This window comes from Carassius auratus, chromosome 23 (genome assembly GCF_003368295.1).
Source record: "Carassius auratus strain Wakin chromosome 23, ASM336829v1, whole genome shotgun sequence".
NCBI classification, from domain to species: domain Eukaryota; kingdom Metazoa; phylum Chordata; class Actinopteri; order Cypriniformes; family Cyprinidae; genus Carassius; species Carassius auratus.
Window position 1 is genome coordinate 17,729,831 of NC_039265.1, and position 13,677 is coordinate 17,743,507.

At 35.1% G+C, this 13,677-nt stretch overlaps 1 protein-coding gene across 2 annotated transcripts in view; it reads right to left on the minus strand.

The window, feature by feature from the left end:
- LOC113041597 (arf-GAP with coiled-coil, ANK repeat and PH domain-containing protein 3-like) overlaps positions 1 to 9,187 on the minus strand; it is a 66,821-nt gene extending 57,634 nt beyond the window's left edge. The window contains exon 1 of one of the 2 annotated variants that reach the window (XM_026200217.1): positions 9,029 to 9,187. In XM_026200217.1, the coding sequence (XP_026056002.1) occupies positions 9,029 to 9,075 (47 nt within the window). In that variant the 5' untranslated portion in view covers positions 9,076 to 9,187. The remainder of the gene's footprint in view (positions 1 to 9,028) is intronic. The other variant, XM_026200215.1, reaches the window with a different exon arrangement.
- Positions 9,188 to 13,677: the final 4,490 nt, after the last annotated feature.

Consider the following 13,677-nt stretch of genomic DNA (forward strand, 5'->3'; position numbering starts at 1 on the left):
TGATTATTTGATTGAACTACAAAAATAAATTATTTAATTATCTATTTATTTACATACAAGCTTTCATTTTTTTTAAAAAGTACAAATAACAGTACTGCTTCTCAGCTCCAGTCAGACATAACAACCTGTGTTTCATCAAGTTGATTCAGTCCACGATTCAGACCTGATTCTAAAGAGCGAATCAGTCTGATTCACCAGTTGATTCAACTGATTCACTAAAAGAATCATACGTCGCACTGCAAAAAGAAGGTTCACTTCATACTTTAAGTTTATAAGAGTGTCAGCATAATTCCCCAGCCTCATGCCTGACGACATTAAATCACACCGGTTACAGTATATACGACTAATCCACATAGAGCTTTACCGTAACTATTTTTATAAATGCTAAATTATAAGAGATTTATAACCACCCGCTGAGATGCTGCCTGCTGTGAACTTCAGCAGAAGGGAAAGATGGGAGTGGGTGGATAACAATAATCCTAATTGAGAATCTTTACATCCACCTGTTGGTCACGCTAGGGGGCTTTTAACTGCTTTACCCGTGCTTTGAGGGATTGGAGGTTGTTTACTAGTACTTTATGAAATGCTGCATATCTTAGAATTCCTAGCAAAGAATAAAGGAATCATGTTGTTCTTCCTGTGGAGACGGACTTAGAAAGACTGCATCATCTATCAACAGGGGGGCTTTGTGGGAAACTTTTTACAGTAACCTCCTGATGTCCATTGAAACAAAATGGCTTTAAAACATTAAATCAGAAACGGAGTAAATTTCACAAATAATTTAAAAGAAACAAATTAACTTACTGAATTAGATGTTAAATATTTTCTTGTAAAATGTACTCTAAAAATGTTTTATTTAAAAATTGTAAAAATATTTTAAGTAAACAAAAAAAAAAAAAAAAAAAAAAAAAAAAAAAAATCGCTCATTTTTTTTTTTGCGATTAATTACAGAGAAACTGCCCTAAATTTTTAAGTACTCTGTAAAAAAGCTGTACAGTAAACAAAGCAGATTACATTTTACTAGAAAATACTGTTTCAGTTTTTCTGCTTCAATAATTTATGTTTAATTTAGTTTTACTTGCTGCTCCTTTGTGAAATTTACTAAAAATTGAAAATTGTTTCTATAACTTTTTTTTTTAACTGAAATAGCATTTTCTTGTAAAACATACTCCAACAACCTTCGGAAAAACAATTTTTATAGTGTAAAAATTGGTGGGAGTGCAAGATTTACACTCAAAAAGAAGAAATCTGAGAGCAATTGAGATCAAAGGAACACTATGTACATTCTTTTTAAGAACCACTTGTTTGCCAATACAACTTTGGGTTCAGGTTTCCCAGCTTTAGCTTGCCTCCAAAACGAAATCTCCCCCTATTTTTACCCCCTTTCCTGTGCGCTGTGCAGCCATCAACAAAGGATTGTGTTGTGACTCAACAAAACAAACCTCCATCATTAGCCAAACACGAGCAGGAAGCAAACTGAGTCATACGGTCGTGTTATTCGATTTCCTTTCACTTAATAAACCGCTCGCACTCTAGGGTCCTCACTCACGGTGGCATCTCTTCCAGGATGTTGCATAAACGTAGATGTGCAAACCACTCAGAGTGCACTTCCATTGTGCGGCGGTGTGTGAATGGAGAGGCTATTGAGCTTTTGTAGACAGGAAGGACTGCCAGGCTTCACATAGAGCCGTGCGCACAAAAGCCTGTATTGACATGAGCTCAGCCTCATAAGTTAAGTCTGTTTAACATGACTTGCAGGGTCTTAGTTCTCTCATTCACCTTCATGCTCTTCTGTTGAGGATTTATGGAAGACATTAAAGGTTTCAAGATCACAAAAAATGTTTAAAAAACTCCCATTTACACTTCAAATATCTAAATTCTTTCAAATCAAGGATAAGACTGGGAATCTCATGGTCTCTTTCTTAGATCCTAAGCCACAGAACTATGCAGACTCCCCCACAATCCTCTGCAGATTGCTCTCCCTCTGAAGTCAGCTGTATGTCCTGGGACTGGTTTGTTTCACACGGTCCTATCATCACATGGAAGGAATCCTCCGACGGCTGTCCTGAGCCTGGCTAGCTTAAGAAATCCTGCCTGTCAAAGATCTACAGGCTCATCCCATTTCCTGGAGAGGTGGGAATGTGGTCGGCACTCGAGGAGTTTATCAAAGCAGCAAACAAACTAGAGATGCCATGGTTGGTATGGTACTAAGGTACCATATTTTCATAGTTTGGCTGGTCCTGCGACTTAAAGTCAGGTGCGACTTATTTATCAAAATTAATTTGAAATGAATCAAGAGAAATGAACTAAGAGACATGAACCAAGAGAAACCATTACCATCTCCAGCCGTGTAGAGCACCCTCTCGTGGCTAAAGACGGTATTGTTTTCTTTTGGTTCTTGGTTCTAACTAAATGCGACTTATATGTTTTTTTCTTCATCATGACCTATTTTTGGACTGATGCGACTTATACTCAGGTGCGACTTATCCGAGTCGGAAAAATACGGTATTCAGAATCATTCGTGACCCAGCTTCACCCACAGAAGTAATGTAAAGTTATTTTACGAATCTTTGCATATCATCTTTCCTAGTAATGTGCTAGTTAGCAAGTTTCACAATGAACGCGGGTAAAGTTTACAGTCTCTCAGTGAGCGGCCTGGAAGAGAGGGGCGGGGTCAGCAGTGCTCATTTGCATTTAAAGGAACATGCAACAAAACGGCTTGCTGTAAACAGAGCTTAAATATTATATATATTTATACATTTAATACAGTGTACATTATAGTTCATCAAATAAACGTAGCCAACATTAAAAATCTTAATTATTCCAAACTTCAGTATTATTTATGTGTGTGTGTATATGTATATATTTTTTTTTAATTCATACTGATATTTTGAGTTAATAATAATAATTTTTGACGGTATAACTTTTTTTACTGTAGTTTCTTATTAAATAAATGCAGCCTGTGCAGCTATATATGATGCACATTACACTGATCATTAAAGATGAGTCATCTAACACTGTTTTCACGATTTTCTTTGGATCAAGCAGCGGTGATCAAACAGCTGTCCACACACCTTGACGTCCCAGGACTGTGTCCGGGGGGAATGTGGGCTAATCCATGATTAGCTGAAACGTTCAAACTGCTGACCTAATCCCTGTTGTTTTCACATTGAGCCCATCGTCCCACAAGGCAAAGACAAGACAAATCAGTGACACTCGTAGATGAGAAGAATCTCCATCGGGCTCAATGACATGCTCACAGCGTTTTATTTAATCATGTAAAAATGGAACAATTAAATTAACGGGACGGCCTTGAAGGCGAGCCGGAATCTAGACGTGAGGGGCATCTAATTAGCTCAATACACAGAGCTAAAGAGGCGTCGCACGTTGATTCAAGATCAAAACTGTGCAATCACTGTGTGCGCTTATTATTTTAATTGGCCCAAATACCCTTCTCTATATTAGAATCATGCTATAAGATCTTGTAGGTGACCTATAATTGGTCAGGAAACCTGTTATGACCACACTGCGGTCATTCAGCCCAATTATGGGAGGGTTATCTGAGCCCATCTGGGTGTGTGGAGGTAAGGAAGATGTTGGCCCTGCTGGCACACATTCAGAACAGAAGGAGGTCAATATGAAGTAGAGCAGAAGAAATAACAGCATGTTGCAGAAATCTCTTCCAGCTCAAAGCAACAGCAACTCTTTAGTAACAAATTCAAAATCGTACCGAACAACGGCCTCTCTGACGACATGCTGAGTTCTTTCAAATCTAAAAAACAGGTTGACTTTAGGTGCAATATACATCAAATGAGTAAAAGTTTTATACATATTTTAATTAATTATTTTTTATTTTTATTTTAGTTAAAGTTTTTCATCAAGTTTGTCATTTGATATAGCTTTCCTTATTTTTTATTTCAGGTTTAGTTATTTTAATGGCAACTCTAACCGAAATTAAATCTGTTTAAGTTACTAATTTAGGTATACGTACACACATTATGGATTCAATTTTAGTGAACTATAAATACCTGGTTGATGGTCTAGCACACTTTCAGAGCAGCTTGTACAAAGGGTTTATAATGTTTCTAAATAAAGCAAGCCATTCCCTATCTTTAGTCAGCTTTCTTTAGCAGATACTGTGCGTTCTACTGACACTAATTACAGTCTGTATTTAGTATACAGGATATCTGTAGACAACACACTTAATCTGCTCAAAATAACTCTAAAGCAGGGTTCAAATGATCTGTGACCACAGATTAATGTGGTCATTATCTAAAATTGGATCTAAACAAGGCAACAATTCAAGATGAAGCAGTTCAGAAGAAGATACATGACAAATAAAACATTCCAACACTGATAAATGAATCTGTACACAAGTCCAGAAGTCCTCCTGTGGTGTGACTGGGTCTTCCAGTCCTCACATGCTCATGAGAAGCCATACATCATCCAGCTGTTGGTCTCTAATCATGTTGACCCAATTGATCGGTCTCAGTGAAAGGAGCCAGTGTGACAGAGAGGCATCGTGAACAATGAGAACATTCTGCAACGAGCCGGAGACGACACATGTGAATCATAAACTGAGCTTATGCTGCGGGTCACAGCAACAGGACGAGGATGTGCCCTCTTCCCACAGTATGCCCCTTACATATAAACAGCAGCTCCATTCAAGACTCAGGCAATGACACACAAAGTCACAAGGACTGAGCTTTCCAAGAACTTTTAAAGGATTTCTTAATAAAGAGGCAATGACATTTATGTCACACACACACACATATATGCAATGTATATGTACCTACATTGTATGTATGCATATATATATATATATATATATATATATATATATATATATATATATATATATATATATATATATATATATATATATATAAATAATGAAATAAATAAAAATATATAAAATTAACAAAAATTCAAACATAAAAAAAATAAACATAAGATAAAAAGTCAAATCGATAATTGCAAATGCTAAAAGTGAATTCAGGCAGTGCAACATTATAATGTACAGTATAAAATTTGATATTCATTTTGAGATTTGTAATGATTATATTTAACAATGTTATAAAACTAGTAGTGTTTTTAAAGATGAACTTAGCATTAGATGTTAACAAATGTGATAAAATAGTTTAAAAAAAACACTATGTAAATATAGGAACAACAAGCATGCACAATAAAATATCTGATATACAGTAGGCCAAAATATATACAATATTTTTTGATATATTGGATATATTTTGATATAATGATATATTGTGCATCACTAGTACTTGATATTAAAAGCACTCACACTCGCAAATAGCCTAAATATAAGCTGCACAGTTTCTGTCCACTAAATGTTTTATGGCAAAAACATTTTTTATAAGAGTGATAATAAAAGCTCTTATATGATGATAGGTTCCTTACTTGCAAAATGCAGTCTTGTAGAGACGGTTTCAGTGGTCTAGGACAAATATAGCCACAATGACCTCTCATAACCATTTTACGCAAGCAAAAGCCTCTAGTGCACTCAACGGAACACTAAAGTAACTTAAAAAGCTTCACAGGATGAAAAAAAAAGCAGTCTGTTCTCTACCGAGTAATTACACAAGACACTTTATTGATTGAATCATTGAGCTTAGCACCCAAACAACACCGACTCGAATGTGCTTTGTGTTTCCCCAGACAGTAAAAGGCCTCAAATGAACTGGAGATTGGACGTGAAAGTTCTGGAGATGCAGTGAAATTAGTAACTTCTGTCCAGGCGCTGGAATGCATTGATTTGCTCTCAGTGTTGGTTGGAAGGGAAGGTGACACAGTAGACTTGAGTCAGGAATGATGAATAATATTTAGTCGGGTGGCTACAATCTGTTCCATATTTGTTAGACATATAACTGAAATCTGAAAACTGCACATAAATGACACAGATGACCTCCAACTAAATTTCTGATTGAGCACAAAGAAAATAGACTTTTTTAATGCAAAACCTCCTGGCGCTTTTGTGGCCTTGACCTTTCAACGACCATTCACAGAGTGACTGGACGGGTCTGTGTCCAAAGCGCAAGGACTTCAAGGGTTGCCAGATATACTGGCAGGAATAGGATTGCTCCAGATGACAGGGATGGATAATTGTACAGGGTGTGGATGCATGAATGCCATGAGAAGAGTCAGTGTGTGAATCTAGCCGTGCAGAGGTAATGCACAGCATGCAGCAACAAGTGAAGAAAGTAGATTGTATTAAATGTTTTAGACAAAGAAAACCCCAGAAACATCCTGGGATCTTACATAAGAGCTTTTACCTCCATACAAAGGCCCTTAATACAGTACTTGTGTCCAGGATGCTAATCAAGGCTTGAACCACACTCAAATTTTAAGACAAGAAAAAATATTTAAATTAATAATATTTTATATAATAATTTATTCAGCAAGGATGCATTAAATTAATCAAAGGTGACAGAAAATATTTCTATAAATTTTCATTTTTTTATTTATTTTTCATTTATCAAAGAATCCTAAAAAATGTAGCAATGTCACAAAAATTATTAAATATTAAGCAGCACAGCTGTTTTCATTGATAATAATTCGAAATGTTTCTTGAGTATCAAATCAGCAAATAAGAATGATTTCTGAAGGATCATGTGACACTGAAGAATAGAGTAATGAGGCTGAAAATTCAGCTTTGCTTCACAGAAATAAATTACATTTTAAATCTTATGACAATAGAAAACAGTGCTTTGAAATTGTAATAATATTTCAAAATATTTCTGCATTACTGCATTTTTTGCACGAATGACATCTCACTCTCACACATTGTTTCTTCTTGAGAAGATTTATCAATCTAGTTTCGTTATAAACATTAGAAAGTTCCTGAAAATCCCTGAAGAGATTGCGGAGCCCTGACTCAGACGGCCAGATGGCATCCATTAAGTTGCTGCTTCCCAGTCTGGAAGTCTTTGATTAGGAGCAGGGATTATATATGCCGCCCTCTCAAACACACACACTCTCACTCTGACACACACGCTCACGTGGGGAGTAACTGGAGCTGGTGCTGAGGAGGGGATGTGGGTGTAAAGGAATGCTGCTTTATTTGTCTAACCTCTGGATCTCGGTGCTCACCACAGTCACAGCTAGAGTCAGTGCGTGGGACACTCGGAATTCTTTAGATCCCATGTTCCACCATAATGCTGGAGCAGCTTACCTCCTTCTTCTCGGAATATATTGTCAAGAGAGCCATCGGATGGGAAAGGAATTTTCTCAACCATTTCCATTTCAACCATACATTCATTCACACTGTATCAAGCTGCCCTGCTTTAAATTATAGAATTGTACCCAGTGTGCTTCGTGAAAAATAAACATGATCTGAGAAATATTGGCTACAACTTACTATTTAATATTATTTTTATATATTTCATATATCTTAAATTTTTCTTATGTTTGCTTTATATTTTTATTTTAAGTTTTTATTTAGCAGGGATGCACTACATTTTAACCAATAACATATATTTTGAATTTAAGTAAATGCTGTTCTTCTGAACCTTATATTCATTAAAGAATATTGAGATAAAATGATCACAGTTTCCACAAAAAATATTAAGCAGCGCAACTGTTTTTAACATTGTATCAAATCATAATATTAAAATGATTTCTGAAGGATCATGTGACAATCAAGGCTGGAGTAATGATGCTTTAAATTCAGCTTTGCGTCACAGGAATAAATTACATTTTAAAATGTATTAAAACTGAAAACAAAAAAAGACAATATTTTGTATAATGTAAACAATATTTTGAAAAAATAAATGATGCATTGGTGAGCAAAAAAAAAAAAAAAAAAAAAAAAAAAAATCCTTAGACGCTACTGGCATATACATTTTCATTTTACTATTTAAGCCCAGACAAAGAGGCATTATTTAGAGCATTAACTCAAAGAAACAAAAGGAAACAAGTATGAAGAAATGCTGTGCATGATTCAACCTTAAGTGCCCATGTAATCACAGCCAAAAAACTACTCTGAGCCCTTGAGAGGAACATCAGGACATCAGAGCATGGGATATGAGCCACGCTGAGTGAATCATGGAAAATCAATGACTGCTGGGCATTGGATAGCTGGCCAAGCATCCCTCTCACGCTCAGTCAGCTGACACGGTGGAACATCACATCAATAGAAGGTCTTTCCATGAACAGATTTGGATTTGTAAATCCTGACCATTAAGTCAGTCATTAAACCCATAAGTGTTCAGCACCAGAGTAATGCAACATCTAATCGGCACTTTTCACAGGTAATTAGGGTAAAATCAATGACTCAAGCAACAAATTGCAGACTAATTACTCATTTAGTAGAGGTTTAATCCCAAGTTAGCCTTCTTCATGTCTCTTCATGTCTCACTTTAAAAAATTACAAATCTGTCATATTCACCCTCACGTTGATCAAGTATTATGTAGACAAGATTTGTGCACAATAGCAGTGAATTAAGTGAACAATCACTTAATTTCACTCACGCTTTAGCATACTTAACAAATGGACTATTTTGCTGGTGCTTTTTCAATTTTGCATCTTCAACACCATGACACACATTGCATGAACAGAGCAGCCTAGACAGTTCACTATTTTATTGTGTGTTTACAGGGGGGGAACCATAGCTTTTTTGGCACCAAAATAGTACATTATTTTGAAAACTTTCAGTTCTCAGACCAGATTTGAGACTTAGGAACAGCTTTTCAAAACTCACGGGTAAATAATAACTAAGTTATAATAAATCAGTAACAATTCTGTTCTAGCTACATACATTTTTCAGCTTGACTAGGATTGGCATATAATGAAGTCATAGTGTCTAAGGCACCGACTCTCTGATCAACTGAATCGTGAGTAAACAACAGAATAGCAAATAACTTAAGACTTGCAATTGGAAATATATAAAAGCTATGTAATATCTCATTTGCAACATGACATATTTTAATTACAGCGCCTAACCAACTAACTCAATGTAACGTTAAACCTCTCATCACAAACGTATCGTGGAAAACAGATATTTCAGCTTACCGAAAGCGGGGTGAATCTTTGATACAGTCTTCAAAATCCACCGTCATCCTGGACGATTTATTTCCAAAGATTAAAACTGAAATTGCATCGCCGTCAGTAAACAAGAGTGTAAATGGGTACTACAGCCTCTTCACTCCACAGACAGAGAGTGAATCCACGGAGCTCAAGACTCGCTCCTAATGCTACAGTAAGGGACTGTCAGCAGTTTCTCTACTCTGACTAAAGCGCATAAAATCGTGAACGGCTACCGTCAGACTTTAGTTTATACGTGAGTCTTTGTCTTTTCTATGTTTATTCATTTTTAAAAATCAAATCAAATTACATCGAATGAAAAATAAATAAAATAAAATAAAAATAAATGAAATAAAATAAAATAAATGAAACAACTGAACGAAAGAAAGAAAATTAAAATAAAAGGACAAAATGATAAAATAAAATAAAGAAATTAAATGAAAATGAGATATAAAATAAAAATAAAATAATGAAATGAAAGCTAAATAAAATTAAAAATGACAAAATTATAAAATTATATTAAAATTAAATTTACAAATGAGATAAACAAAATAAAACAAAGACAACAATTACATAATGAAATGGAATTAACTAAAGTAAAATAACAATGAAACTAAATATAAAATAAATTAAAAAATATATATAATTTGTTGACATTTTCTCATAAGGACTTTTTACCAGTCTAAGCTCAGACTACTTCAGTATATTTTAGTGTTCATGCTGTGTTAATTTCATGCAACCTCTGATCTGTGAAGTCTTTTTTTAGTTCAATAAATTTTTGATTCATCCCATATAAACATTTCAACATTTATTATTAAATTGAGAATACATCTTTTATCACTTTTTTTTATTGCCCTTTACTTTGCTTATATTTAGAATGTGTTTTTAATAAAAAAATATAATCAAAGTCTAATGAAAACTCAAGATGTCAAAGATCAACACTGCTTCTGGTTAATATCCCTAAGAAAATCATAATAGTATATGTGCATGTGTGTGTTTATGACAGAAATAAATGAAAGTAACAGAAAAGTGAAAGTGTTTGTGTGATTAGAGTTTTGAGATGATCCCTAAATCTATTCAGGTCCAACACACCCCCTTGTCAATCTTATATTTGCATTGAAATAAAGGCTAGTCATTTGTAAAAGGTCATGTGCTGTTTTACATGTTATATAATTATTTTATTTTCATAGATTATATGTTATTCGTGTATTTAAAGTCTGTAAATGTGCAAATTGGTCTGACAATAGGCGATTGTGGGTATTACATGCAGACTGCAAAAATAAACCTGCATTGAGGAATGTTTTCATGTTATGCTTTTAACGTTTAAATATATACACATACAGTTAGTCATTTTTTCATCCTACAAGGATGTTTAGACTATGAATTCTCCTCTTTCAGAAAATCTTACTGCAGCATGGAAGATATCTTTCAACATATGTTTTAACTTGGCAGCTTCTCTCTTTCCTGTCTTGTTTAAAATGTTTCCAGTTCATATTCAGCTCTGGAAAGCAGCGCCAATTCACATAAAATGCCTGGACAACAGCTGGGTATATTAGCATCTTGCTGACCAAAGGCAAATAAACTGAGGACATGATGATCAGCTCACCTTGAAAAACCTGCAATGCTCATTGCAATCTTTAGCACAAACCACAGGTTTAATGTAACAGAACCAAGTTGCTAGATTGTTCCTCCTGGGTCAAAACTGCTGAATCAGTCACAAATAAATTTAGAATATTCCCCAAATGTGGATTTAAAGCGAATAAGAGTCTCAATGGAAATATAAACATTAGCCAGCCATACTTCATCACTAGACAAGCTGGTATAAATAAAAACAAAGGCAATTAAATTGGTTTTATTAATAGAAAAAAGCACAGCATTGTAGGACTGAATGAACGTCATTAATATTACATCAGATTTACATTTAGGCATTATCCAGAGCAGAGTTTATGCATTACCTGGGAACTGAACCCATGACCTTGAATGCACAGTATGTACTTTAATTTGAGCTGAATGTACAGGCATTTTACATTGCGTTTATACTTGTAATTTGTTTTCCCCAGCAATCACAGAATATTCCCCTAACATTCCAATTTGCATATGTTTTGGGAACCAAAGAAGAGACGTCCTGAGAATGTTAAAGGAACGTTCTCCAAACTTATAGGGAATCTCTATTTATGTAAAGACAACTTTAGAACTTGTTAGAACATTAGAACGTCTGTTCTGGGAACCAGAAACTTTAGTTGGGATTTTGGTCTGAACCAAAAAATAAAATGAAGAAAACATTTGTTTTCTCAGCATTCACACTGTCGTTGTTAACACCAAACATAGATATATACAAAAGGTGTAATGATATGGTCACAACCTGATTGGACAACTTTTATGACATATATTTTGCAAACTTACAGAACAAAACAATGCTGTATTCTGGGCTAAATGCACTTGTTGCATGTGTTTAAATATGATGGTACTTTTACCAGCTCATAACTGCAAAGCATTCTGTCCTTTTTAGGGTTGTATCTTGTGACATCATATCCTTTTTTTGATTCATGTTATATTAATACTGTAATTCAGTTGAAACACGCCTTAGTTTGTTTAGAAGCAGACTGAGACCCTACTTTTCAGTGGTTCGGATCGCAACATTCACACTTATTCAAATGAACCACGCTAACAGAGCAATTGCGCCAGAGTCACACAGAACCAAACTTGCCAAGTGTGAACATGCCCTTAATCTATTATGAAAACAGATTCAGTGTGTTACTGTCAGAAGGTCTGAGTTCTCTAAAGAATCAAAGCTCACTCCATTTCTGCCCTGAAATTGGCAGAATAAACTAACACAACTACAGTTCCTGCACTGATTAAAATCTGTAAGTGTTTGTAGATCTCACAGAGAAACCTGATACTAAGAGGGATTTGCATTCTGGCAGGCTGTGATAAATGCCACAGCAGAAATGCAAACATCTGTGGAGGATTTTGTGCAAAACAATGCTGCTTATCAAGTTACATTGGACAGAAGAAAATAATGTTTATTATGATATTATGTTCTTATGAGGTCATATACAGTATATTGAAAGTATTTTATTTAATTTTTTATGTTTTTGAAAGAAGTCTCTTATGCCCATTGCTTATAACCTGACTCAAGAAGCACAAAACTGCACTTGTTAAAATTACAAAAGACTTGCTTCTTGCGTCAGATTAAGGCTGCATCTCATTGCTAGTTTTACTTGATCTTAGTGCTGCGTTCGACACCATAGATCATGACATACTCATAGATCGATTACAAAACTATACAGGTATTCAAGGGCGAGCTCTAACATGGTTTAGACTGTGCGAACGCTACCATTTTGTTTATTTAAATGAGGAGTCATCTCATTTATTACCAATAAAATATGGAGTGCCACAAGGATCTGTCCTAGGTCCTCTGCTATTTTTAATATACATGTTGCTCCCTGGTAATATTATTATAAAATATGGGATTAGTTTCCACTGTTATGTTGTTACACTGTTAACTATCTCACCTTGACCAGATGAAACTTCTGGTTTTAAAATTATCTAAGCTAAAAGAGTGTGTTAAAAATGTAAAAGATTGGATGACCAATAATTTTCTCCTATTAAATTCGGATTAGAGAGAGATATTACTTATTGGACCAAAAAACACTACACAGAATCTTGTAGATTACAATCTGCAACTAGACGGATGTACTGTTCCTCTACAGTCAAAAATCTGGGTGTTATATTAGACAGCAACTTGTCTTTTGAAAATCATATTTCTCATGTTACAAAAACAGCATTCTTCCATCTTAGAAATGTTGCCAAGCTACGAAACATGTTACCTGTTTCTGATGCAGAAAAGCTAGTTCATGCATTCATGACCTCTAGACTGGACTATTGTAATGCACTTCTAGGTGTTTGTCCTGCATCTTCAATAAACAAGTACAGGTAGTCCAAAATGCACCAGCTAGAGTCGTTATCAGGTCAAGAAAACATGATCATATTACCCCAATTTCACAGTCTCTGTACTGGCTACCTATTAAGTTCCTTATCAGTTACAAATTATTATTACTTACCTGTAAGGCCCTAAATGGTTTAGCTCCTGCATACCTAACTAGCCTTCTACCTAGCTAAGGTCACAAAACACTGGACTTTTGGTAGTTCCTAGGATAGCAAAGTATACTGTAGGAGGTAGAGCTTTTTCACATTTGGCTGCCAAACTCTGGAATAGCCTTCCTGATAATGTGCGGTGTTCAAGCACACTCTCTCGGTTTAAATCTAGATTAAAAACATCTCTTTCACCAAGTATTCAAATAATGCATCTCATAATTTGTGTCTGCAGTTGTATCTGATCAAATGCAGATTATTAGTCTTTAGCTCGGGTTAAACTAATAAATTTTACTTGGTTGGAACAGCAGCTACACTAATTATGTCTCTATTTGTTTTTCTGTTTTACCACGGGATTTACATACCGTGGTAACTAGGATTTACACAAGCTCCAGTCTGGATCCAGAACACATGAGAAGAGATGATGTCAACCCTTCAGAGGACCCCAGATGATGCTAACCCTGAAACAACATACAGAACTAACAAATATTGCTATAAGTGTGACTGCATCATATCATAATTGCTGTTAATAGTGTTCATCC